The sequence below is a fragment of the Lissotriton helveticus genome, chromosome 10 (assembly GCF_964261635.1).
Source record: "Lissotriton helveticus chromosome 10, aLisHel1.1, whole genome shotgun sequence".
NCBI classification, from domain to species: Eukaryota; Metazoa; Chordata; class Amphibia; order Caudata; family Salamandridae; genus Lissotriton; species Lissotriton helveticus.
In genome coordinates this window covers 191,520,493-191,546,356 of record NC_136071.1, presented here as the reverse complement: position 1 = coordinate 191,546,356, position 25,864 = coordinate 191,520,493, and the positions used below count along the sequence as shown (strand labels likewise).

At 45.6% G+C, this 25,864-nt stretch overlaps 1 protein-coding gene across 1 annotated transcript in view; it reads right to left on the bottom strand.

Moving 5' to 3' along the window:
- Positions 1-25,864, bottom strand: part of LOC144786128 (uromodulin-like) — a 649,354-nt gene that overhangs the window by 440,922 nt on the left and 182,568 nt on the right. The window contains exon 8 of the mRNA XM_078665094.1: positions 5,808-5,988. Within this exon, the coding sequence (XP_078521220.1) occupies positions 5,808-5,988 (181 nt within the window). The remainder of the gene's footprint in view (positions 1-5,807; positions 5,989-25,864) is intronic.

The following is a 25,864-nucleotide window of genomic DNA, read 5'->3' as shown; positions in this document are numbered from 1 at the left end:
TCGCAAACAGGAAAAAAGCATTGCGAACGGGTGGAACAAGCAATTCCGTGTGTTCGTGGAACTCTGCATGCTCGCAGAGATTTTTTACCGTTTTGCTGAGATTTGCGTAGCGCCACTACACAAATTACGCTCACCCCTAGTTACCTTGCAACATTTATGCTACTGGCAGCAAGACTTGCTCTTGCACAGTGGTGCAAGTCTCCAGAAACCCTTCTGGTATTCCTGTGGTGCTTCATTCAAGTTGTGTCTTTTTAATACAATTGAAAAGCTTTCTGCAACGCTTAGTGCTGAACTATCATAATACGAAAAGAAACGGGCTCCATTTCAAGTTTATGTTGCTAGTGACCTTAATAAGCAGTGACAGGAATAATGACGACCTAATGTGATACCAAGATTAGAAGGGGAAGGGTGCATGGTTCCTACTCCTGTGCTTCAGAACTGTCATAGTAATACACGTTTACTTTAATTTTCTTAAACTCAGTGGCGGTGCGTCCATTAGGGGCGTTGGGGCGTTGACCATGCCTGCAGCTCCCTAGGCGTCTCTGAACTTAAGTAAACTCTCAGTTTACTTAAGTTCAAAGACGCCGAGGGAGAACTGACAATGCATGTCAGTCAGCCTGAGGTCGGACCGCCAACCCCCGCCAGAGTCTGAAGGGGGTGGGGGGTCCTGCGTCATGTTGACTGACATGCATTGTCAGGGGCAGGCAGCAGCACAAGTGCGCATGAGTGGGGACGGTCGGCTAATTTTTCAGCTGTGCCCAGTCATGCGCACTTGTATCTTCTCTGTCTTGCGCATGCCCATTAGGAGAGCGAGGGTTGAGCAAAGGCTCAAACCTCAGTCTTCTAATGAGCATGCGGGCGGCGATTAACTGTGCCCTGTGTCAATCCTGGCGCTGCTCCAGCCCCAGTATTGGCAGAGGAGGGCTGGTTTGCCACTCCAGTGAAGGCGCCAAGGGCCTAGAAGATGCGGCGCGGACCGGCGGTCAGGTAAGTTTTCTTTCTTTCTTTTTATTCATTCCCTGGCCCCCGCGCGACCCCTACCGTCAACCAGGGCTCTAGCGGGGCTCAGGCGGCAGATCAGTACACTAATTACACGCGCCTGATAAAATCAACCAGGGCTGCAGCTGGGCCTCAAGTGGGGGTACACGCAAATGAGCATGTCTGCAGGGACAATTACTGCAGCCTCTCCTACTCGCTGTCACTCAACTCTCTCATTAAACGGATTTACCCGCGGCTGATAACTCTCTCATTCAACGACATTACACGCGCCTGCTAACATCAACCAGGGCTGTAGCCTGGCTCACGTGGCGGATCACTACACCTATTACACGCGCTTGCTAACATCAACCAGGGCTGCTGCTGGGCCTTCTCCGTCCCTATTCTAATGAAACAAAAAATGTTGTCTACCGCGAGATTTTAAAATAAATTGCCCTTGCCAAATACACACATTACACACATTCTATTTCATACCCGGAAAACGTCGGGACGGGCTGCTAGTTGTTGTATAAAGGGGTTTGTTCCATCATGTCTACCTGGTCCCGCAACTTCTGAGTGAAGAGGGAAGAGGAACGAGGTATTTTCATTCCTCATGGCACTTGGTTTATTATTTGGACAGGTGTGATTGGCAAGTCCATATGTTTCAAATATATTTGGAAAAAAAAAATCACACACTAGATCATATTATGTTGGTTCCGAACATTTGAAAGGCTGATGGGGATGCATGAGGGGTCAGATAAGTGCTGGAGGAGATGTGGCCAGGGCAGGGCCGGATGGGAACCAAAAGCAGCCCCGGCAATTTTCTCTGACCGGCCCCTGGGGAAGCACTGCCTGGCCCTGGGAGGCTGGAAACGCTTGCTTGCTGCTTTTTCAGCCTCCCGGGGGAATGCCCTATGCTATCCTGTCAGTCCGGCCCTGAGCCAAGGTATGCATGCATATATATGCACATATATGTTGGTCTTATCCACGAACCCAATCCTTTTCGGAGGAGGTCTTCTCTCTTTTTTGTATTAAAATAACCTGTTTGCATCTCCTGATGGACATATTTCGGTATGTAGATTACTACCCCTTGCTGTCAACACTGAGTTACCTTTATGCCTGGGCGGTAAATGTTGTTCCGCTCGCGGAATTCGAGTCATTTTGCATACCGCGGAGAACACGAAATTGCCAAAAATTCTGCGATCCGCTGCTTCGCTGATTTTTTGCTTGTTTTCGCTTTCAAAATGCGTGTTCGCAAGATATTTCCCCCGAGCATGCAAACAGCATTCGCAAACAGGAAAAAAGCATTGCGAACGGGTGGAACAAGCAATTCCGTGTGTTCGTGGAACTCTCCATGCTCGCAGAGATTTTTTACCGTTTTGCTGAGATTTGCGTAGCGCCACTACACAAATTACGCTCACCCCTAGTTACCTTGCAACATTTATGCTACTGGCAGCCAGACTTGCTCTTGCACAGTGGTGCAAGTCTCCAGAAACCCTTCTGGTATTCCTGTGGTGCTTCATTCAAGTTGTGTCTTTTTAATACAATTGAAAAGCTTTCAGCAACGCTTAGTGCTGAACTATCATAATACGAAAAGAAACGGGCTCCATTTCAAGTTTATGTTGCTAGTGACCTTAATAAGCAGTGACAGGAATAATGACGACCTAATGTGATACCAAGATTAGAAGGGGAAGGGTGCATGGTTCCTACTCCTGTGCTTCAGAACTGTCATAGTAATACACGTTTACTTTAATTTTCTTAAACTCAGTGGCGGCGCGTCCATTAGGGGCGTTGGGGCGTTGACCACGCCTGCAGCTCCCTAGGCGTCTCTGAACTTAAGTAAACTCTCAGTTTACTTAAGTTCAAAGACGCCGAGGGAGAACTGACAATGCATGTCAGTCAGCCTGAGGTCGGACCGCCCACCCCCGCCAGAGTCTGAAGGGGGTGGGGGGTCCTGCGTCATGTTGACTGACATGCATTGTCAGGGGCAGGCAGCAGCACAAGTGCGCATGAGTGGGGACGGTCGGCTAATTTTTCAGCTGTGCCCAGTCATGCGCACTTGTATCTTCTCTGTCTTGCGCATGCCCATTAGGAGAGCGAGGGTTGAGCAAAGGCTCAAACCTCAGTCTTCTAATGAGCATGCGGGCGGCGATTAACTGTGCCCTGTGTCAATCCTGGCGCTGCTCCAGCCCCAGTATTGGCAGAGGAGGGCGGGTTTGCCACTCCAGTGAAGGCGCCAAGGGCCCAGAAGATGCGGCGCAGACCGGCGGTCAGGTAAGTTTTCTTTCTTTCTTTTTATTCATTCCCTGGCCCCCGCGCGACCCCCCGAGTATTGCGATGCAAGCCACGATTATGTGCGTGCTTGCGTGCGCGTGCCTCCCAACGTTTTATGGCTGACCGGCTGAAGGTATGGACGTGCTTTACATGAGCACCAGTTACCTACACCAGGACACATTCATTTAATTGTCGGGCACGAGGAGATTAAGTAATGTGCCAAGAATTACAGTATGCTGAGCTGACGCCGAGACTGCAACCCAGCTCCAAAATAGGCAGCTCTGGGCGTTAGGTCGCCACATCCTCTCAGACTTCCCATTGTGTGTATCTCCAAGGCGCTATTGAAATTTGAGTTGAACAAGGGCAGGTATGCATCTTTCATTATTGTCATTGCGGGCTTCATTCCTTTTGCGAAGGAAAAGACGTGTAAGGTGTCAGATAGCAGGGAGATGATTCGCTGGTTACTTTGTGCACAGCTTTCATTAGAACTGATAAAGACGTGGTCTCTCTCTACATAAACAAAACGACCCAAAAATTTTTTAATTTACTTTACAAAAACGATTTAGTTCGCAATGTCTAATACAGCCGGGCAGGGAAACAACATTTAATTATGTAATGCCACGTAAATCAAGTGGGGTAAAGCGGAGACTTGCAACTTTATTATCACTGGCAGCTTTGAAGGGATTACAATGAAGTCAAAGTATGCCTGTTGCTGAGGAAGAGCCAGGGGCCAGGCTGCGTGCATCTGTTTTTCTCACATTAACATTTATTTGGTTTCTGGAATGTGTAATAGTAGTGAAAATGCCTAATAATGATGATCAAATTGTCTAGAAGTACAAGATTACCGAAGCTGCCGCACTACACTACCATATGTTGGCCAGGCCGGTTTTGTGTGCTGCTGCTGGCTGGTGTTTACTGTTCTGTTGTGCACTTGTTCCCTGACATTACTGTAAACACCAACTCCAAAAGACTAATGCATACAGTAAAGCGTTATTAATTCATAGCTACATCATCACTGCGTGTCTCTACTGTTTACAAGTTCAAATTTGCCCCAATTTGCACATCATTGTCATCACTCATGAAGGCCGGTTTTATAGCTATTCAATTTTTCTGTTCGCCAGTCCGACCAGGTGACCAGGATGTTGCGCGTGTAGCTGGTTTGCCCACCTAACGTTTTGTTGCCGGAATGCATGAAAGTAAAACTGCCTCACAATATCAACCCTAGCCTTGCAAAATTATAGCTTTACCATGTCTACTCTGTCCTCCTAACAAGTTCAAATTTGCACCCAATCATGTGGGACGGATTATCATCTATCTCTGGGTCAGAGCCACTTTTTTGTTGCTCACGTGCTGCAGTCCTGGTGCTTATTTATTGTGTGTACACCAGTCTGATCCTGATGTTGTGCATCCGATTCTCACATTAACGTTTGGTTGCTGGAATACAAGTGTATTTACTCAAGTGATTAGTGAAACAGCTTAATAATGTCTGTTTCCAGGAAAAAACTTTTGACGTGATCTTTGCATTTGTTGGAGGCACGTATGGCATAGAGACAGACTCTTAGAGTCAAATGCTTTCTCTGTAACTGCCCAAAGCCACCCACCAGCATTTTATCCTACTATGAGCTGCAATAAGCAGGGCTCAGTGTGTCATTATGTGTGCAACATAGAGCTGTGTTTTACAGTGCAACATAGAGCTGTCTTTTACATGTCATGTCTTCCAGAGAATTCCACTTTCCAGGATCAAAGGCTCTGATCTGAAAGAGTCAACATTAAAAAGGAGCTGACAACTGAATTGTTATAAAATGAGCATCCGGGAATCAGGGTGTGTTGAATTCCCAGGCATGTAAATTTCAATGCAGGTTGGTTCTAGAGGCGATCTCAGAACAGGGCTTAGTGCAATGTGTCTGCACACAAGACAGATTCCAGTAAGAGACAGATGGTACTTAACTATGCACAACATTTCTCTGGCGTCTATACGGAGACTCAGATGTCCAATAGCCCCCAAAACCCTCAAACTTCATTATCATATGAAATGTCTTTATTGATGTCATAACTACACTTTAATAATTGTTTTTCTAACCTTCTTGCTTTCTCAAATATGCCCTTGAAAAGACACCATTAACCCACACTTTTTTTTCAAAACATTTTGAGGAGGAGAACTCCCCAAACCCTCCTCCCTCACCACTGGGCACTCAACCCAGGCTTTTACGCCACACCACTTTCAAATGTCACCAGCTGCCGCTGCTTAAACTAATTAGTCTCTCAATGATGTAAAGACTTTACTGTCTGGAAGTTTATGGGGAACCCCAAACCCTAGAATATCTAATCTTTATTACTTAATTGATACCTTCCTACTTTAGGACAAATAACTGATGAAGTTGACCACTTTCCTCCCATACATTTTCCCCTTTTATTATCTTTCTTTATATTCTCTACATTTATTGCATTCCAAAAATGCACTCTGCTTAACAATCAGTGTGTGTGTGTGTGTGTGTCGGTGTGTGCTGTGTGTGCGTGTGTGTAAGTGTACTCTTACATATTGACAGCAGAACACTTACCATTTGGGCCAAAGATTTTACAATAATAAATTAGACCATCAAAAGTCAGGAGGAATACAGCAAAGGTGTCTTCAACTTCAAATTCGGAATAATAATCTCCTGATGCATTATAATCTCCAGAAAACAGAGGAGTTGAACTGTCAACTGGCCTTGCAAGTGTGAAGTCCAAGTACCTAACCACCTAAAAAGAAAACAATGATATTATTGTACACAATTATTTCTTTGTAATTCTCTCTTAACCTCTAGAAACCACAGTCACAGAATCTAACTTTCTATAATTTACAGGACTGAAATTACAATTCTAAAAACATGCTCTACTGCTCAGCTCCTGGATACCCTCACGGGAGACATGCAGAGCTCTTCAAATCCACCTTATATTACATTACAATGTGTGTGAGAAGGTCCAATCACATCAAAATAACCAACAAGTATGTAACATTTTACCATTGGTAATATTTTACTTTAATATTTATTTTCAATACTTTAAAAAAACATGATAGTTCAAATTTGAACACAATATTACTAATAGGGGCATTGTGCTCTCTGTTATCAATGTTGACCATCCTAAGAGCTGCATGATATATACTTAATTGAGCATGGGCATACATAATATCAGTTTTTGTCTAGACAAGTAGTGATACAAAGTACTCTTTTGGTATGCAAATTTCAACATACAAACCATTTCATTATCTTTAATATCTGAAATATAAATTAATGCAAACCCCAATCAAGTGCCTTTATGTACAAAAGATGAATGAATGAAATATGTACATTTTTGTCTATTCCTGAAAGTTATTATAGAATATTTTTGGATGTGACGGGCTCGGATTAAGCGCCTGCAGTACATAAAGTGGATTCATTTAAACCAACATTGCTCTGAGTTAGTGCTTTATTTTCAGACAGGACAGCTCGGAAACACTGATCAAAGTTTCCTCCTTCTGTCCATGGAGTGTGCTGTCCAAAAAGAAGGCAGTAACGCATAGAAATATCTGTTTAAATGAATTCCCTTTAGTAATGCAGGCATATATATCTATACTAATATAATAAAGAGAGAGCCCAAACCTTTGAGGCAGGTAATCTCAGGTACCACAGCACCAATCACAACACCCAATACAGCGTTGGAAAGGGCAGTTGCAGCAGAAGGACATAGTCTATGCAGACGCCCACCATATACATTTAAAAGGTAAAAGAACCGTGCCAGCAAAGTAGTCCCTTGTGGGCGTGTCTGCGTTGTGCTGTGGGCTTGTGCTGGGGGCGTGTGGTACATTCCGCCCTTCATGCCCTATCTCATATCGTGTGCTGTGGGCGTGTGCTGGGGGCGAAGGGCGTGTGCGGGGCGTGGGATTACGGAGAAAAAGCGAGCGTTGTGCCCAATATTTCATTGGTTTTTTCCCCCAGGTTCTGTACATTCCAGCTCTGGGTGTCCACCCTGCTCCCTTTAAATACCCCTGCACCCCATAATCATAACCCACCCTTACTCCTTAAAATACCCCAACACCCTTAAACACTAACCCATCTTAACCCTATAAATATACCCTGTACCCCAAAACCCAAACCTAAGCCTAAACCCTAAAAATACCCCTGTACCCCAAAACCTAAACCTAGCCCTGAACCCTATAAATACCCCTGTACCTCAAAACCCAAACCTACCCCTGAACCCTAAAAATACCCCTGTATCCCAAAACCCAAACCTAGCCCTGAACCCTAAAAATACCCCTGTACCCCAAAACCCAAACCTACCCCTGAACCCTAAAATACCCCTGTACCCCAAAACCCAAACCTAGCACTGAACCCTTAAAAAACCCCTTTACCTCAAAACCCAAACGTACCCCTGAACCCTAAAAATACCCATGTACCCAAAACCCCAAACCTAGCCCTGAACCCTAAAAATACCCCTGTACACCAAAACCCAAACCTACCCCTGAACCCCAAAATACCCCTGTACCCCAAAACCCAAACCTAGCCATGAACCCTTAAAATACCCCTGTACCCCAAAACCCAAACCTACCCCTGAACGCTAAAAATACCCCTATACCCCAAAACCCAAACCTAGCCCTGAACCCTAAAAATACCCCGGTGCCCCAAAACCCATACCTATCCCTAAACCCTAAAACTACCCCTGTACCCCATAACCCAAAACTATATTTGAACCCTTAAAATACCCAAACACCCCAAAACATATACCTCAGTACCCCAAAACATATACCCCTATACCCATACTTACCTTATCCAAACATAAAAAAAAAACCATACTTTTACCATTCATGCATTTACAACGAATTTCGTTGTAAATGTATGCGTGGTAAAAGCATATAAAATGTAATGCCATGCATTATAATGACATTGCGGAGTCATGGTACTTTCGTAATGAAAGTATGCGGAGTGATGGTATGCGGAAAGAAAGTTGCGGAATAATGGGTGTTTACCCTCCCCCGGTAAGTACATTGGTGGCACGGCGCCCACATCTCCAGCAACATACTCATATTTTTTCACCACCGATTTGAAAAATGCACAGGTCTCTCTCATTGATGGCCAGCACAGACATACACTTTTAGACACACCTCCCGCCACAAGTTCTAGAATTGCGAACGTTAGAGCTGGGGAGCTACGTTCGAATCTCGGCATCAGCTCAACATCCTGTGATTCCAGGCAAATCGCTTTGTCTCCCCGTGCCTACCACAAATGAATGTGTTCTTCTGTAATGTAAATTGTGCTCATGCCATGTTGTCGAGTTCGTGCTATATAATATTGCAAGGAAAAATAAAGTAGGGAAACTCGAGTTCACACACTACTGAACGCGCACTCTTAAGTGCATCAGCAGTGCACTGTGAATCGGAGCGTTTCACAGGCCTGTCACAGATAAGAAATGCTATCAAAACGAAATCCTACAAAACAATATACTACTGGCCGGCAGCAATTCATACCCGGACAACGTCGGGACGGGCTGCTAGTACATGTATAAAGTGACATAATTTACAGGCCTGCTTGAGCTATTGTGAACGACTTTGATACCTTTAATAATGTTATTACAGCAGCTACAGGTAGGGCAAGGGTATGAACCCTTCTTCAGTTCTGAAAGCACTTTCTGTGGTAAATTCATTGTGGGATTTACAACCATAATGATTAAGGGCCAGATGTAGGTAATTCATATTTACCGACTCTTAAATACCGAATTTTACCGATTCGGTATTTAAGAGTCGGTAAATATGAAGGGGGGAGATGTAGGTATTTCCAGATGTTGAAATACCGAATCTTTAGAATTCGGTATTTACCGATTTGGTAAATACCGAATCGGTATTCCCTATTGATTCCTATGGGCTGTGAAGCCCATAGGAATCAATGGGAAATACCGATTCGGTAATTACCGAATCTGTAAATACCGAATTCTGCAAGGGTGCAGGGGGTGTCACTTTGACACCCTCTGGCACCCCAAAAATAGGCATGTGCGCCATGTGGCACACAGACATGCCCTAAGGGCATGTCTGTCTGTCACATGGCTAGGTGTGCATGCACACATGTGCATGCACACCTGATTTCGGTATTTTAACACCCAATTGGATTGTGTGTTAAAATACCGATTTTGTAGGGCCTTTGGGACTCAGAAGAGTCCCAGCTACATCTGGGATTTACAGATTCGGTACAAATACCGAATCGGTATTTTACAGAATCGGTAAATTTACCGAATCAGTAAATTTACCGATTCTGTAAAAATATGCCCCTACATACCAATTCTTCAATACCGGTCGGTAACGGCCGAAAATACCGATTTTCGGCCGTTACCGACCGACCTACATCTGGCCCTTAGTCTTTCAAGCTGCTGCTTCACTGCAAAGTGAACATTGGTGACTGTTAAATATTTCTGACAATTTTAAACATGTTTACAATGGTTTCAGAACATTGAAATATCTGTAGTATTCTGGGACATTGCGTAATGAAGGCAATGTTCTTCCTTCTTAAATTATCTTTACAAAACTGTACTGTTATAGCTTTAGAAACTTTATGTTTAGCACTGTATTACATTTTCACTGGGTACAATTTGTTTCTAAATTTCAATAATACCAGTTCAATAAAGCTTCAATCATGTCCATGTCATTGACAGTTCAGTTCGTTTAACCAATAACAAATAACTCTATGGTAAAACATAATGGTATTAGTAGGATACAAACAGGTTGGTATGAGAAGGTTATTGCAGTCATTTGGTGTGAAATACTATTGTGTTGAATTTTAATCTCTTATGTTTATATTGAATTCTGGAAAATTCATTTATAAATTTCCAGTAGGAAGGATAATTACATTCTGGTATATCCTACTACATGAGGTCCACCAAATTGTGGGTACTGCATCACCATCATTACTAAATGCAAGTTATAGAAATAAGTGATTTAATTAAGAAATAGGCTACAGCAAATTTAAGGACATAAAAAGACGATAGGTCTCCCCGGGTATGATGTAATGCCAGACAATATACTGGTGGTGATATAGTGCCCAACAGCAGGGAGGCATTGGATATAGTGACATTTATCATTCAGTTGTGTGAAGAAAGTGATAAAAGTAATGTTAATCTCAGCTTTTCTGACGGATTAACGAAAATCAATAAATCCATTCAGAAAGAAAAAATAACATTTTAATAATGTGTATTGAGCCCATGCTGAAAATTCGGGTAATAAAGTAAGATAATTACACATGCTATGACTATGTGTGCACCAATGACTGCGTTGAAGGTCGGAATGCATTTCTCTTCAAAATGAAAATATTGTAGTGCAAAACCAGATGCAATTGTCTGTACTAAACAGCCTCTCTATGCCTTCCGATATAAATGTGTGCAATATTAATGTTTATATGGCATTGCTACATCCGAGGTAAACATTGAAATATTGTATATTTGAATGTAAAGCTTTCTCAGTAGTTTGAGGAAACCCCTTACATCGTGGATATCTTTTATCAATGTCCAAAAACAGTCATCAATAAAAAGTGAGAGTGGTTTCTGAGGTGTATACTTGCAAAATATGTTTACCTGCTGTGTTTGTCAGACATTTGTGAATTGCCGGTTGAGGTCTAATACTTGTGTTATAGGATGAGTTTTCAATAGATACTTGTGAGTGTGTACTGGCTTCAAACCCTCAATCAGGGGATTCATGAGAATGATCTGCATTGTTATTCCTTTCTAAGTTATAGTAAATACTTCATGTAGGTATCTTGGTTCCTAAATTACAACTATGTTTTCTTGATTTAATCGTGTATGTTTATATTGGGAGTTGCACCGCCCTCATCAGCAAGTTTTATTATAATGGCTTCGTAGTCTTGGGGGGCATGGCCAAGAAGGCTAAGATAGTGGATGTGAGTTAAATGAACTCTCTGCCACACTACCGTCATCCTGAAATCTACATAGCGATGAGTGGCCATACGGTCCCCTAACTCACCACTCGTGCTGAGGATGCCACTGGGAGCCTGCCCTGCTTAAATATAGTGGCCGCTGGACACCACAAGATGCTGTGCCACTGCCCACACTGACTGTGAGTCCTCGCAGCCTTCTGGTGAGCCCACCATGACCCTCTGCACAGCACATGAAAGATCACAAGCAGCGTGCCAGTCAGAGGTGGTAAATCACCAGTGCCGTCCGATTGGCCCCCCATTTGCTGTTACACCCTCGAGGTACCCAGGTGACAAAGAGTTGCAATCCCCATAGAGCTCTTGGGATACCCTGCCTGCAGGATACTGCTAGCTGCCCAGGTGGCCACTTGAGGCCCATGGCCCCCAGGATCTCTAGTGTGCTGCTGGGAGTGGACTTGCCTGGCATCAATGCCCCCCGAACTACGGAGACCGTACCTGCTTCTGGGCTCATGATGGTCATGTGATAGCCCCCTTATCTACATGGTGGATCCCACACTGCCCTCATGCGGCACTGCCTGGCTTTATGGTGGTTCTGTATAGTGTGTGGTGCTGTTTCTACCTGCCACCTGCTGCATTACCTGCACCCACACTGACTCTGCTGTGTCAGATGAGGACGATACATGCGTCTTAACAAGCCTGCTGCTGCTCAGCTCAGAGTGGGCCTAAGAAGCTGCCTGGAGCTGCCTGAAGCTGCCAACATGCACTGCTAGGCCCCGGGGAGAGCTATGTCAGGGAAGCACCATTCTGGACATACTACCGGACACAGCTGATCGAAATTGTGAGTTAATTACCTCAGTGAGCTTCTTTGTTAACTACTACACACTGTGGCTTCACCAGTGAAATATTGGCACATAGTATATTGTAACTGTGAGAACATGCTTGAACACAGGCATACTCATGCAACACTGGTCCATGGCCCTTTTGGGGTCCTACCTCAATGTCCTTACCTCGGAGACACTGTATATGAGGCGCTGCATCATCATACATTTCCAGACACTGCATGGGTTAAACTTAACCTTGAATGCCTGAATCTTCAGACCTACGAGGCCGCTGCCTGCCTCATTGTGAAATACATTGCTACACCATCTTCTCCTCTACCTCACTATTGATCACTTGCGCAAACATTCTACACCATACCAACTACTGTCTATGATGTAGACCTGGATTGTGCTTCTCTGTGGCGTCTCTCAGTCCAGATGATGTTACTTATGCACCTGTTATGCAACATTGAATCATTTCCTGCACCTTGCCACTGACTCTCCATATTGGGCTGTTCATGCTATGAGGTGTTGTGGTCCACTCCTACACTCATAAGCGGGCCCACAGTTGCTCCACCCCCTATCCTTGCCTCTCATATACTCTGAAGGTTCCTCAACCTGTTGCGCCTGAGAACTGCCATTTTGACTGACGCCCGGTGGAGCTACCTCGCGAGCTAAAGGGGAGATGGGATATGGATTTCCCTCTTTGACCATCACCTACCCAGCAAGTCTGTGGGCAAACTCTCCTGAGTCTCTATACTGGACCTTTCTCCCTTCTCCCCTTCACCATACACCCTACCCCTCACTTCTCTACTCTTCTTCTCTTTCCTGCTATTGACTTTTGCCCTCACCTGTCCTTGCTCATCGTTCATACCCTGTCTATCCACTGGACTTTCTTCTGTGAACTTTCCCTCGTCCGTTGAGACCTAGCTATCTGAAGATAGCCCAATGGAGTTACCTGTTTAGCTATTGGGGTGGTGGGCAGTGGATTCCCTCCTCAGACATCACCTACCCAGTCGGTCTTTGGGCAGACTTTCGTCTCTCCTACCGTCTTTTCATCTCCCCTGCCGCCTTTTCCCTCATCCTCCCCCTACACACTTCCCCCTTCCCCCTCCTATCTATTTGTCTCACCTTTCTTTCCTCGCCCAATTTGTTGCTTAATTTTTGAAGTAATGTATATTTGTTTTCATTCTTTGTAACATTGTGTAGCCTAATGTAAAGTGCTCAGATACTTACAGGTCTAGCCAGCTCTATATATAACTCATAAATACCGTTCCTCTGAACTTCTGCTGTACCTTTGACGATGCCCCATGGGCGTCAAAACTGTTTGTTCTCACCTCGATGCATGAGCAACCTTGGCAGATGCCCGGTGGAGCTGTCACATGCACCTAAAGAGGAGTCTGGCCCTGGTTTCACCCACTCGGCTGTCACCTACCCAGTCGGACATCTGACATTGTTTTCCTCGTTTCTCCCGTTGTGTATTCCCTCCCTCCCCTCCTCCTCACCCTGTGACTCTGATTTAAGTGATGTAACTATGTATCATGTAACTCGCTGTAACTCATGTTAAGCGCTCTGATATCTCCGGGACTAGCCAGCGCTATATAAAACTTTTCAAATAAAATCAACTGGTGCCGCAGCCATGCGCACTCACCCCTGATACCACCATCCAGTGCCCAGAAGCAGTCCCAGATAAGTTAGATGTCATTCTTGAAGCAAAGGAAAGATCTGGTGCTTCCATGGAATCAAAGATTGACGCCATAACCAAGGGCCTATCCTGGTACGTGACGACCATCAGAAGCTTACAGACAGGGTATGAGGTACGGAACAAACAATCGCAACTCTCCAACCACAGACCTCAGAATTTCAATCCCATATCACCACCTTGCAGGAGTCGGTGCACATCCTAGATGGACGCGCTGAAGACACTGATGTGCGATCCCGACAAAATAACATTAGAGTGGTGGGCCTTCCTGAAGGCATTGAAGGCAAAGATGTGGAGGTATACAATGATACTTGGATACACGGTTTCACCCCTGTGGACCAATATTCTCAGTGGGAATTGCCCATAGAGTTCCTACACAAAGACTCCCACCTTGTGCTTGACCCCACCTGTTGGTGTCATGCCTCTGGCACTACTGGGACAGAGATGTTGCCTTGAATGAGGCCTGCCAGCAGGGTGACTTGACAGTGAATAATTCCTGTATATTGGTGTTTCCAGGGTATAAACTTGTGGTACAGCAGAAGCGATACACATTTCTTGAGGTTAAGCACCAATTGTGGGAACATTACATCCAGTATGCACTCTTCCCAGAACCTAACAAATGGCAAAACCTCCTTCTTCACTGACCCAGCAGATGTGTGGCCCTGGATGGAGCAAAGCGGAATAACTGACACTGGCAGTTCCTCAGTCGCACACAGGCAGCCCCCACCAGCAAGGCAGAAACGCAGGAAATATGCTCAATCCCAGAACTTGACAGCCTCACGGGCACAAGATTCCCCAAATCTGGAGACGGTCATCCAGGAACACTGCACGGCACAGTGGATGCCCATGACCATACTAAAGTGTGAACAAGGGAGGCTCCAGAATATCTAGCGACAGTGACTCTCTTACATCCAACATCATCCTCTTGAACACTGAAGAGATGGCCACAATGCCTCAACAAACCTCCAGTGATAGCCTTTGAAAATGGTGTGCTTGCATGTCCATACTTATTCTCCCCTTGCCTTCCTCCCCCACTCCAGCTGTATGTACTTTGTAAAATGGTTTGTACCAACTGTACAGGAGAAGTCGGCCTGCATGATGGTTATTTGGTTTCCACTGGTGTATTTCCCTGCCACTCTAAACACCTCTAGACTTGACTGCTGTTATTCTGGATGGTCGTCAGGACGGGGTTTCAACACTGTCTACTCGACATGGGATATGGCAATTGTTCAATGTCTAGTCTCTCAGCTCACCCCCTAGACCGACTCCTTCTTAGCAGTCCCTCTATCTACAATGGTTTGGGCATGTACCGGTTGTGCACCTGCTCTCTATGATATTTACTTTTCATTATTATGTTTTTACATTTTGTTTTTCTTGGTATTACTTATTACACACTATGCTCATCCTTGCTCGGCATCTTTAATCAAATGCCGGAATCCATGCCTGGGGCACCTGCTGCATCCGTACCCCCAAACATCTCAAAATAGCCACCACAAACTTCATCACCTGGAATGTGAGAGGTATCCACACCCCTTCCTGTAGATACACAATATACTCCTACCTGTGTCACAGGCACGCACATCGCCTAATTCCAGGAGCCACACTTATCAAGTCTAGAGCAGTCCTGGCCACAGAAAAGATGGCGAGGCCAAGGTTTCTCCACAAACTATTCCACTTATGCCTAAGGGGTCCCGATATGGATTAGGGCGGGTGTCCCCTCCGCTACCACAAAATCAACTGTAGATCCAGAGGGTCGATATGTGTTTGGAGGGTTGGAGGGCTGCTCAGATGGTAATTGACTGGTCCTCGGGGCTACATATGCGACAAATGCACATAGACCAGGTTCCCTTCCTTCATTCTCTCTCCACCACTTTGGCCCACTGGAACGATATCCCCTGGTTTTCGGGAGGGGATTTCAATAGTGTCCTGGACAATGGGTTGGATTGCTCTTTCCTGCTGCTCTCTTGCATTGATGCTACCACCATTGCGCACACTGATCACTTGGTAAAATCATTGGGGGCGGTAGACGTGTGGCACCACCGTAATCCCAATATCAGAGTGTACTCCCACTAAATGCATGCACACAGCCTTCACGTCCATATTGATTGGTGTCTATGCGCCAATGACATCACTCCACATGTTGCATGCACGGACTACTTTGGGCGCACACACTCTGACCACAACCCAGGGAATTGTTCTCTGCTGAGAACATGTCCCTCTCCCTATACCCCTCTGGTGACTCCATACATCCACACTGACGGACATCCTGTTTCGCGCCTCCATTGCTGACAGTATTGAGAAGTATTTTGACATAAATGCAGGCTCGGCCTGCTGTCCTTTATTAGAGTGAGATGCCTTTAAGGTAACCATTCGAGGACACTGTATGGGCAACGCACTCAACATGGTTCGTCACCTCGCTGCTGACATCTCTCACTTGGAGGGTAGACATTTAGGCATGAGGAACTGACTCAGGCTTCCAGCGCTGATCGGGGGCACCTACACCACCAGTCCAAAAGGGAACTTCTTGCCCAGTTGGAAAGACTGTGCTGCCTTTAGTATCCAGAACACACTAAACGTACACATGCTGGCGCAGATTGCCCAGGTACACTACTGCTGTGGTTGATAAGCAAGGGTGTGAACAGGCACCCCTTTCTGTCTATCTGCTCTGCTGGGGGACAAATACTCCACAAAAAGAGGGACATACACTCTGCCTTTATGCACCAATAGACCATATGCCTCAGTCTTCACAACACCTTTAGATGCCGTGGGCGAATTCCTGACTGGGGTGATCTCACCTGAAGACAGGGATTAACCTCTTCCATGCTCATGACGAGCTGAGCTCATCATGAGGTACGGTGCTCCGGTGCTCATGACGAGCTCAGCTCGTCATGGCCCGTGGAACGCTCAGGTGCGGGGAGAATTCCCCCGCTGTGCTGAACGTTCCATGGAGCCAATGCACCTGTGACGAGCTGAGCTCGTCATGAGCACAGGAGCACTGTAGCTCATGACGAGCTCAGCTCGTCATGAGCATGCGGGCGCTATGCGCGCCCCCCTCCCCCAGCACAGCGGGGGAATAACCCCCCGCAGCGAAGGGGTTAACTTACCAGAGAGATCTACAACTTTGAGGTATGGGAGATGATCTGTGCCTTTCCACAAGCAAAGGCCCAGGCCTACTGGCTGAATTCTTTAAGGTATATGCACCCTTACTGCTGCCCCACCTGAAAACGTTATACGACACCTAACTCACTGCAGCATCATTACTGCCTAATTTTAGTGATGCCCTCCTCATTTTCTTGCCCAAACTAGTTGGGACATGCTTGATCCCAAATCCTATAGATCTCTTGCTTTATTAAATCTGGACTATAAGATCTTAGCTAAAATCCTGGGGGATTGACTGGCCCACCTGTTACAGCAACTTGACAACTCTGACCAAAACGGTTTTGTACCAGCCAGGAACCCCTCCTTGAACCTTCAGTGCTTTGTCTGTATATTAGCACATGCCCGATACGCTATCCTCACTCAGGATGCTCAGTCTCAGACCTGCATAACGCCTTTGACTCCCTTGAGTGATACTTCATGTTTGAAGTACTTCAGCGGTAAGGCCTGGGACACCTCTTCCTTTGGTTGGTAAGATTATTATACACTGAGCCCACAGATAGTCAACATTGGTTGTCATATTTCAGACCCCATTGCAATACAGTGGCAGACCCAGCTGCCCACTGTATCCATGACACTGAAGCCACTGGTGCATCACCTGCGTATTCGGGGCCAACACTGTGGGATCCCTTTGGGGCATTTCTCTTTAAGCAGGTGACATTCTGTTCCACTTTAAAGATGACCACTCTATACCTCCAGCTATTGCAGACCTGCCCAAATTTGCCACTGCGTACAGTCTTCAAGTAAGTTGGGTCAAGTTGTTTCTTTTTTCTTTCAATATAAATACTCCAGACCCAGTAAATATGATGAACGACATCACCCTTACGTGGCAACTAACTGCTTTTCATTATTTGGGGATTCAAATTTACCACACGCCTGAGGATCTTTTGGAGGGATATTTAGGCAATGCTGTTACTGCACTTTGGCTGCAAATATCATTTGGGCAGACTTTACTGTTGTTGGTGGTGGGGAGAGTGGCCATGGCAAACTTGGTGGTTCTACCTAGACTGTTTTACTATTTCGCTAATCTCTCTCTATTTATACGCGACCCCTTCTTCCACACACTAGAGCGCATGGTGGGGGATCTTATTTGGTACAACTCATGGCAAAGAGTAGTGCTGTTCAAGCTTTGCCTCCCTACGGATAACTGAGGTGTCAAAGTTCCCAACTTTGAACAATTTATTTTTTTAAATATCTGTTTATTAATCATAATAAACAAACAAACGATCGGCACATCACATGTAATTGAAATATGGCATGTTTGAGTACGACATTTCACTATGGACACAAAGCAATTGCAGGAAACAGGCTCTATTTTGGACAGGGTACTCAGGGAGACAGGGCTTCATTGTCGAGGAGGGCAGTTGGTGCAACACAGATATCTCCCCTATAAGTGTTCCACATAGCCCACACTCTGGACCATTTTTGGGGGCATCCTCTTGCCACATAGACCGTTTTCTCTCGAAACATGCACCAGTCAATATTTTGCTTCCAAGTTATAACAGTAGAGGGGGCCAGTCCTCCCTATAATTGAACTATGTCTCTTTTGGCAACCGCGTCCCCCAGTGTGACCCACAACTTCTCCGCCCCTCCCAAGTCAATGGGTTCCTACAAATTAAGTAGGCATCGTTTAGCCTCAGGGCAGATAGATTTATGAAGGACCTCACTCATGATCATATGTATCCCCCTCTAATATCTTTGAACTTGCTCACACTCCCAAAGAATGTGCATAAAGGTGGCAACCTGTCCACATCCACGCCTGCAGTCCAAGTTTTCACCACGCCCCATATGGACCATCTGTGGTCAAGTGATATAGATTGTGCGGAGAATTTTCAATTCAGACTCAGACTCACGTCTGAGCATACCTGTCCAACTCGGGGTGACAAATGCAAAAACAACAGTTGATGGACAGAATGCAGAACAATGTCATACATTTGCCCCAGTACAGAGATCTGGGCCTAAATCCATCGTTTTTTTGCTCACCACACTACCCCAGTTCAGACATGGCCATATGCGATACTATCCCACTCACCTGTGTCACCACGTACAATGCTATCTCTAACCAAACGAGCAGATGTATCAACAAACATTGGGCAATACTTAATACTGGCAACCTCCAATGGGACAAACCATTGTTTTCTTACAAGAGGTCAAAAAGCCTAAAAGACACCTTGGTGAACACGAGACCAAAAGAACCAGCACGCAATACTGTTCAAAGTATCACACAGGCATGGGGCCTTCCAGACGTTGCAGGACATTTCCGATGCGGTGATTGCAGGGTTTGCCACCTCACTGATAACACCAAAACGCTCGACCTTGAAGATGGTAAAACCTGGCAACAACGATCCCATACAAATTGCAACAGCAGTAATGTAATATACCTTATCAAATGCACATGTGGAAAACCCTATGTGGGTATGACGACACGTAAGCTCAAACAACGCATCAGTGAACACCGCAGCACCATACGCTGCAAAAGGAATGCAACTAAATTAACAGAACATTTCCTGACAGCTCACCATACCCCCAACGATATTAGATGGACAATAATTGAGCAGGTCCAAGCGGGACCAAATCTGCAGAACCGTCTCTACGAAAAAGAGCAACGTTGGATTTACAGATTATCCACCCATAAAATTGGATTAAATGACAATATACCGTGGGCCTCAGTATTAAAATGACATTCCTTGAGCTTTTTTCTGAGTATACAACAGTGACTCCAGCCTCAGACACCTAACCTAGCTGAACCTCCTTCTCACTTGCAGGATCCTTCAATTGAAATGGAGCAGAATGAGTTAATCCCCGTGCTCCCATGGCCATCTTACTTCTAAAGGGGCGACTCGTGAGCACTGTAACGTAAGCATAGTGACACTATCCCCATGCACTATTAGGCCCTCGAGCCCTTCTGGACTCGGTGCTCCTGCCCTTCCCTCTATAATCTTTAGTTGGTGAATTGTGCACGTTTTGCCGTCACATGTTCTCACCTGAGGGGCAACTCGTCATATACCAGCCCATTGCGGAACTGAGATATGCACCTCTCCCTTTCTTGAACTTTAATTGTAGTGGAGCTGATTGAGTCAATCCCCGTGCTCCCATGGCCCCCTTACTTCTAAGGGGCGACTAGGGAGCATTGAAACGTAAGCATAGTGCCACCACCCCCGTGCACTATTAGGCCCCCAAGCCCTTCTGGACTCGGTGCTCCTCCCCCCCTTTAATCTTAAGTTGGTGAATCGTGCCACTCGTCATATACCAGCCCATTGCGGAACTGAGATATGCACCTGTCCCTTTATTGAACTTGATTAAAACATCTCCAGAGAGTCTCCTGTATACAATACAAGATTAGTTGCTCGTTTTTTTCTACCGTTTTGTTTTTCTACCTCACTTTGAACATTATTTAGTATGCCTACAGGCACTTCCGAACTGACGCTACCTCCTTAGCCTTTTTGAACACTTCAGAATACCGTAGCCTATCCAGACAATGATCACCATGGCAACAGTCATGTGATCGCTACATAGCCACGCCTACCCCGGAAACCAACTCCGGTCTTAACAGACGCGGCAAACACAGGCCATTGTAGCGGGGCAGCGGGTACGGCTCATAGGTACATTTCCGTCCTAATCACAGCGGAACTGTAAGTACTTCTAACCATATTTGTTTACAGCCCCGACGCCCCCCGGCATTGTGAAGCATATATCCAGTAACGCCGCAGCTCCACGCGACCATAACAAGCGCTAAACTCCTTGTTTTTATCCTTTTCGTTACCCACAGAAAATTTTCTAGCTAAGGACAATTCCTCCTCTGCCCCCCGATGCATTACGACATCCAATAGGAGTAAGACAGGCCGATGTAATCTTTACCTGTTACTTGTTTGTTGGTTTTCCTGTGAGTTGGTCTGTGTATGTCTTCGAAACACTGGTATATTTGCACATTTTTAAACCCCGTCCTCACACATAGTCCAAAGAGGATGGATTATCACGCCACTTCAGTTTGGATGCGCGTGTGATAACAAAATATCCAATATTCGCCACCTTACACGCACATATTGATCAGTGTGTAAGTTGTTGGCCACCTCCCCAACTTGGGGTTCCCTAGCACTTGATTAGCTGCACCTACAACTGAATTTAAGTCAAGTCAAGTCAAACAAGCTTTATTTGACGAATTGTCATAAAAGCATACAGTACTTTCAAGTTTAAGTATAAAATAATAAATACAGTTAAGAAATTTGATAAAAAGGATAAAACAGATAAAATGCTCTTAAAACTGTACATATTACACAAAAGTAAGTATAGCAATTTTGCATCCCTCAGCGAAATTAATTTACAAGCAATTTAGTTCTAATGGGCCCTGCCCACCCCAGGAATTTTGCCGTGGCTACATATACCGTCATATTGGTGCAGGTACAGATAATTCTTAAGTTCTTAAGGCGAGCAATCCACTGTTGGTGCCAAGTAACCTGCACATTGGGCGCAGCCAGAATCGGCGAGGTGCCACATATGCAGGGCGTTCGAACAACAGGTGTCCGATAGTTTCAGAAAGCGCCGGGCAACCTGGACACGAGGCCTTGTCTCCTGTGGACCATCTGCTAGTAAGAGCCCTTACAGGCAGACTCCCAACTCTCAGTTGGAAGTAGAGTTTGCGGTCCAGGGGATTCATGATGGTATAACACATAACAGAGCAGAACAGGTCAAGGGATGGTGTATAACTAAACCAGTGACTATGAAACAGTAGGATGTATATGTGAACCAATGCTGTTAAGAGTTATTGGTAACAAAAACTAGAACAAGACCCATCAGACCGCCATTGCAGCGGAATTTACGTCACGTGGGAATTGCTGATTAATCCATACCACCTTCGGCCATGTAGTGCCGGTGTGGAAGTGGATATCAGAAATCTAGCCATGATGTTTACCATAAAGTGGACTAAATAAAGTGCAGTGCTCGAGTGATGGTGATGAATAAAATTGACTACGCAGACTCTGAAAGAGTGTACATATAGAGATCCGTGTGTCAAGGGTTAAAAGCACGCCTGGTAGTAAGACTACCCTTTGGCGCTGTGCAGAGCGGTCGACATGTTTCAGCCTAGGGGGCATTGCCCCGGCTTTCTTCAGGACCTTAGATATAGAATAGCTACTGCAACTGTCACTCCAAGTGATAGGTTAGGTGAAAACATTACAAAAACGTTTACCAATAGACAGAGCGGGGGGTTGCCGGGTGAGGTGAGGTCTTCACCCACACAAGGCTGGGTGAGTATCACTGCGAGGAAATGCCTCTCAGTGATGAAGCTATTGTGCTTTTTTCAATTTTATGCAGAATGTCAATTATTCATGCAGGTGCTCTTACTATACGGTTTCTCTGTATTCAGGGGGTTGTGTATGTGTAATTTAGTGTTGTTGTACAATAATTTTTGTTTGTTGATAGGAAGAAGACATGCTTCTCTCCCGCCAGTGGACGTCTAAGCACTAAAGTTACTGGTAGATATGTATCTGTCTATTGGTAAACGTTTTTGTAATTTTTTCACCTAACCTATCACTTGGAGTGACAGTTGCAGTAGCTATTCTATATCTAAGGTCCTGAAGAAAGCCGGGGCAATGCCCCCTAGGCTGAAACATGTCGACCGCTCTGCACAGCGCCAAAGGGTAGTCTTACTACCAGGCGTGCTTTTAACCCTTGACACACGGATCTCTATATGTACACTCTTTCAGAGTCTGCGTAGTCAATTTTATTCATCACCATCACTCGAGCACTGCACTTTATTTAGTCCACTTTATGGTAAACATCATGGCTAGATTTCTGATATCCACTTCCACACCGGCACTACATGGCCGAAGGTGGTATGAATTAATCAGCAATTCCCACGTGACGTAAATTCCGCCGCAATGGCGGTCTGATGGGTCTTGTTCTAGTTTTTGTTACCAATAACTCTTAACAGCATTGGTTCACATATACATCCTACTGTTTCATAGTCACTGGTTTAGTTATACACCATCCCTTGACCTATTCTGCTCTGTTATGTGTTATGCATTGTGAAAATAGGGGAGCGAACAGACAGGTCGGTAAATATTCCCCCTGACCCTCCACACATTTGTTTTTGTTAGATTCATGATGGTATCCCAGAATGCTTCCAGATACGGGCCCTCTTTAATGTCCAGAAACATACCTGTCAAAGAACAGGGATCTGTTTTTCTGAAGAGCTTAGTGGCCAAGGACTTCCGATATAGGTCCTTGAGTACCTTCTTAGGGGGAAAGATAGCATTGATTGGATCCTCCCATAATTCTTTGAGGCCTAATTGATTGATTGATTGATTGATTGAAAATAATTTATATCGCGCAACTAAAACCCTGAGGTATCAAGGCGCCTAACAAAATGAATCAAAAAATGGCAAATCAAACTACAAGTATGCGTGCGCAAAGAGACGGGTCTTCAGGGCCTTTCTGTATAACTGCAGGGTGGGGAGAGACCTCAATTCCACCGGGAGAACATTCCACCACTTGGGTGCCAAGGCGGAAAAGGCTTTACCACCCCATCTAGCTTTTCGGATACGCTGGACTGATAGGAAATCCTTGCTTGAGGAACGTAAGGTCCTGCAAGGACTATAACAGGACAAGATAGATCCAATTCCTATAAGGCTGTTTTTTGCTAAAGCCTTATAGATCAGGCACAAGGTTTTAAACAGGATACGGTCCTCCATGGGGAGCCAATGAAGCCGTTTTCTGGCCAGGGTGGCCGAGGTGCCTCGAGGCAGGTCCAAGGCAAACCTAGCCGCTGCGTTCTGGACTACCTGCAAGCGCTGCAGCAGACTTTTATTCAGTCCCGCATACAGCGCATTGCAGTAGTCCAGACGAGAGCCCACTAGAGCAACTGCCAGTTGTTTCCTAGCTTGCTGCGAAAGATAGTGCCTGATCTCCCTCAGTATGCAAAGGATGCCCCGACAGGTAGAGAGGGTCCTGTTTACCTGTTGGCACATACTGAGGGTAGGATCGATCACTACCCCGAGATTTTTGGCAGATGCAGCAGGGACAGGACATGCTCCTAGTGAGTCTGGCCACCAATCGGCTGACCATACCTCCTCCTTACCTCCAAACACCATCACCTCAGTCTTCTCCCCGTTCAGTTTCAGCGAATTGTGAATCATCCACTGTCCGACAGCCTCCATACAAGATCTAAAATTGGAGGCTGTCGGAATAACTGGCTGGGAGAGAGAGATGAGGATCTGGGTGTCATCCGCATAGGAAACTACCTCCATCCCAAAAGATCTAATTAGTCTGGCAAGGGGGGTCACATAGATGTTAAAAAGGGTTGGGCTTAACGCGGACCCTTGAGGGACCCCACATTGCACAGACAGGGATGGAGATAGAAATTTACCCAGCTTCACTCTTTGCTCTCGTTGATCGAGGAAAGAGGTAAGTAGAGCTAGTGCCTCCCCCTGAACCCCAATCTCCCTCAGGCGAGATGTTAAGACTGAGGGAGAAAGGGTATCAAAGGCGGCTGTAAGGTCTAAAAGGATCAGGAGGGAGGTCTGTCCCCCATCCACACACATGCGAATGTTATCCAGTACTATGGTGAGGGCAGACTCGGTGCTATGTTCCCTCCTGAATCCATGCTGGGAGGGATCTAAACAGCCAGAATTTTCCACGAAGGCAGCAAGATGTTTATTCAGATGGATTTCTAACATCTTAGCAGGGGCTGGGAGCAGTGAGATGGACGGAAATTCTTTAGTACCCCTGGGTCGAGAGAGGGTTTCTTGAGTAAATGTTTTACTACTGCATTTTTCCACTGCTGAGGAAAAATACCCTCCCTCATGGCCCTGTTCATGATGTCTACAAGAGGGGGTAAACGAGAGTTTCTACACTGCTTTAAGATCTTAAGCGGGCAAACATCTAGAGGAGAGCCAGATTTAATTTTATTAAGAAGTGTCTCTGCATCCTGTAGGGAGAGAGAAGGGAAGGATTCCAGGCAGCATGCCAGAGGTTTCTCCGAAAGGGCAGGGTCCAGGGCAGCGGGGACAACGGGCTTGGTGGTAACAGGTCTCAGTAACTCTAAAGCGGTATAAATGTCCAGGATCTGAGTCTGGAAAAAAGACGCTATGTTGTTACAGAGCTCCTGGGACGCAATCACCGGGTCGGGGGTCTGAAGGGTAATAAGGGAATCCGCTATCCTAAAGAGCTCTTTAGGAGAGGAAAGTGAGGACGTTAGGGCAGTGAAGTATTCTTGTTTTACCCTGATAACTTCCAATTTATACTTTCTTATCAAGATCTTATGGGTTTCCTTATCCCTTAGATCCCAGCTGGTATGCCATAAACGCTCCTGTCTCCTAGCTTCTTGTCGGAGTAGTCTTAAATGCTCCGTAAACCACGGGGCTGATGGTCTTTTCCTAGCAGAATAGCATGGCCGTGTTGGGGCCAATACTTCCAGAGCCTCTGTAATGGTCTTATCATATTGTAAGACAGCAGACTGGACATTGTCCCCCAGGGAAGAAGACATGCTAGATATCCAGGGTATAAAGGAACCTTCCGTAATATTATTCAGGTTCCTACGTAATTCCGTTTTACTCGGAATATTTCTAAAACCATCCAAGATTGGACAGGACATAATGAATGGTACGACCAGGTAAACTGACCATGACAGAAAAAAGGGATCTTTTACTGTCAACCTCCGATCGTTGGAAAAGATTCCATCGAGCGTATGTCCTGCTCGATGGGTGGTTGCTTTCACCAGTTGGGAAAGTCCACAAGCCAACATAACATCCAGCAGGGAGAGAGTGTCATGGGTCTCTAGCAGCTCGAGATGGAAATTAAAATCTCCCAGAACCGTTAAGTTTTCGCAGCCAAAATAAGGTTCTAGGATGTGAAGCAGTTGCTGTCCAAAGTCGGCTCTAGGGCCTGGAGGGCGATAGACCAGAAGTCCATTAAATGTGAATTTATGGGGGCCTGTCAAAGAGAAATGGAGTGCTTCAAAGGTATCCCTGGAAACCTTAACCGGTGTAATGAGGCAATGGAAGCACTCCTTGTAAAGAATAGCTAACCCCCCACCCACACGGCCCGCTCTGTCG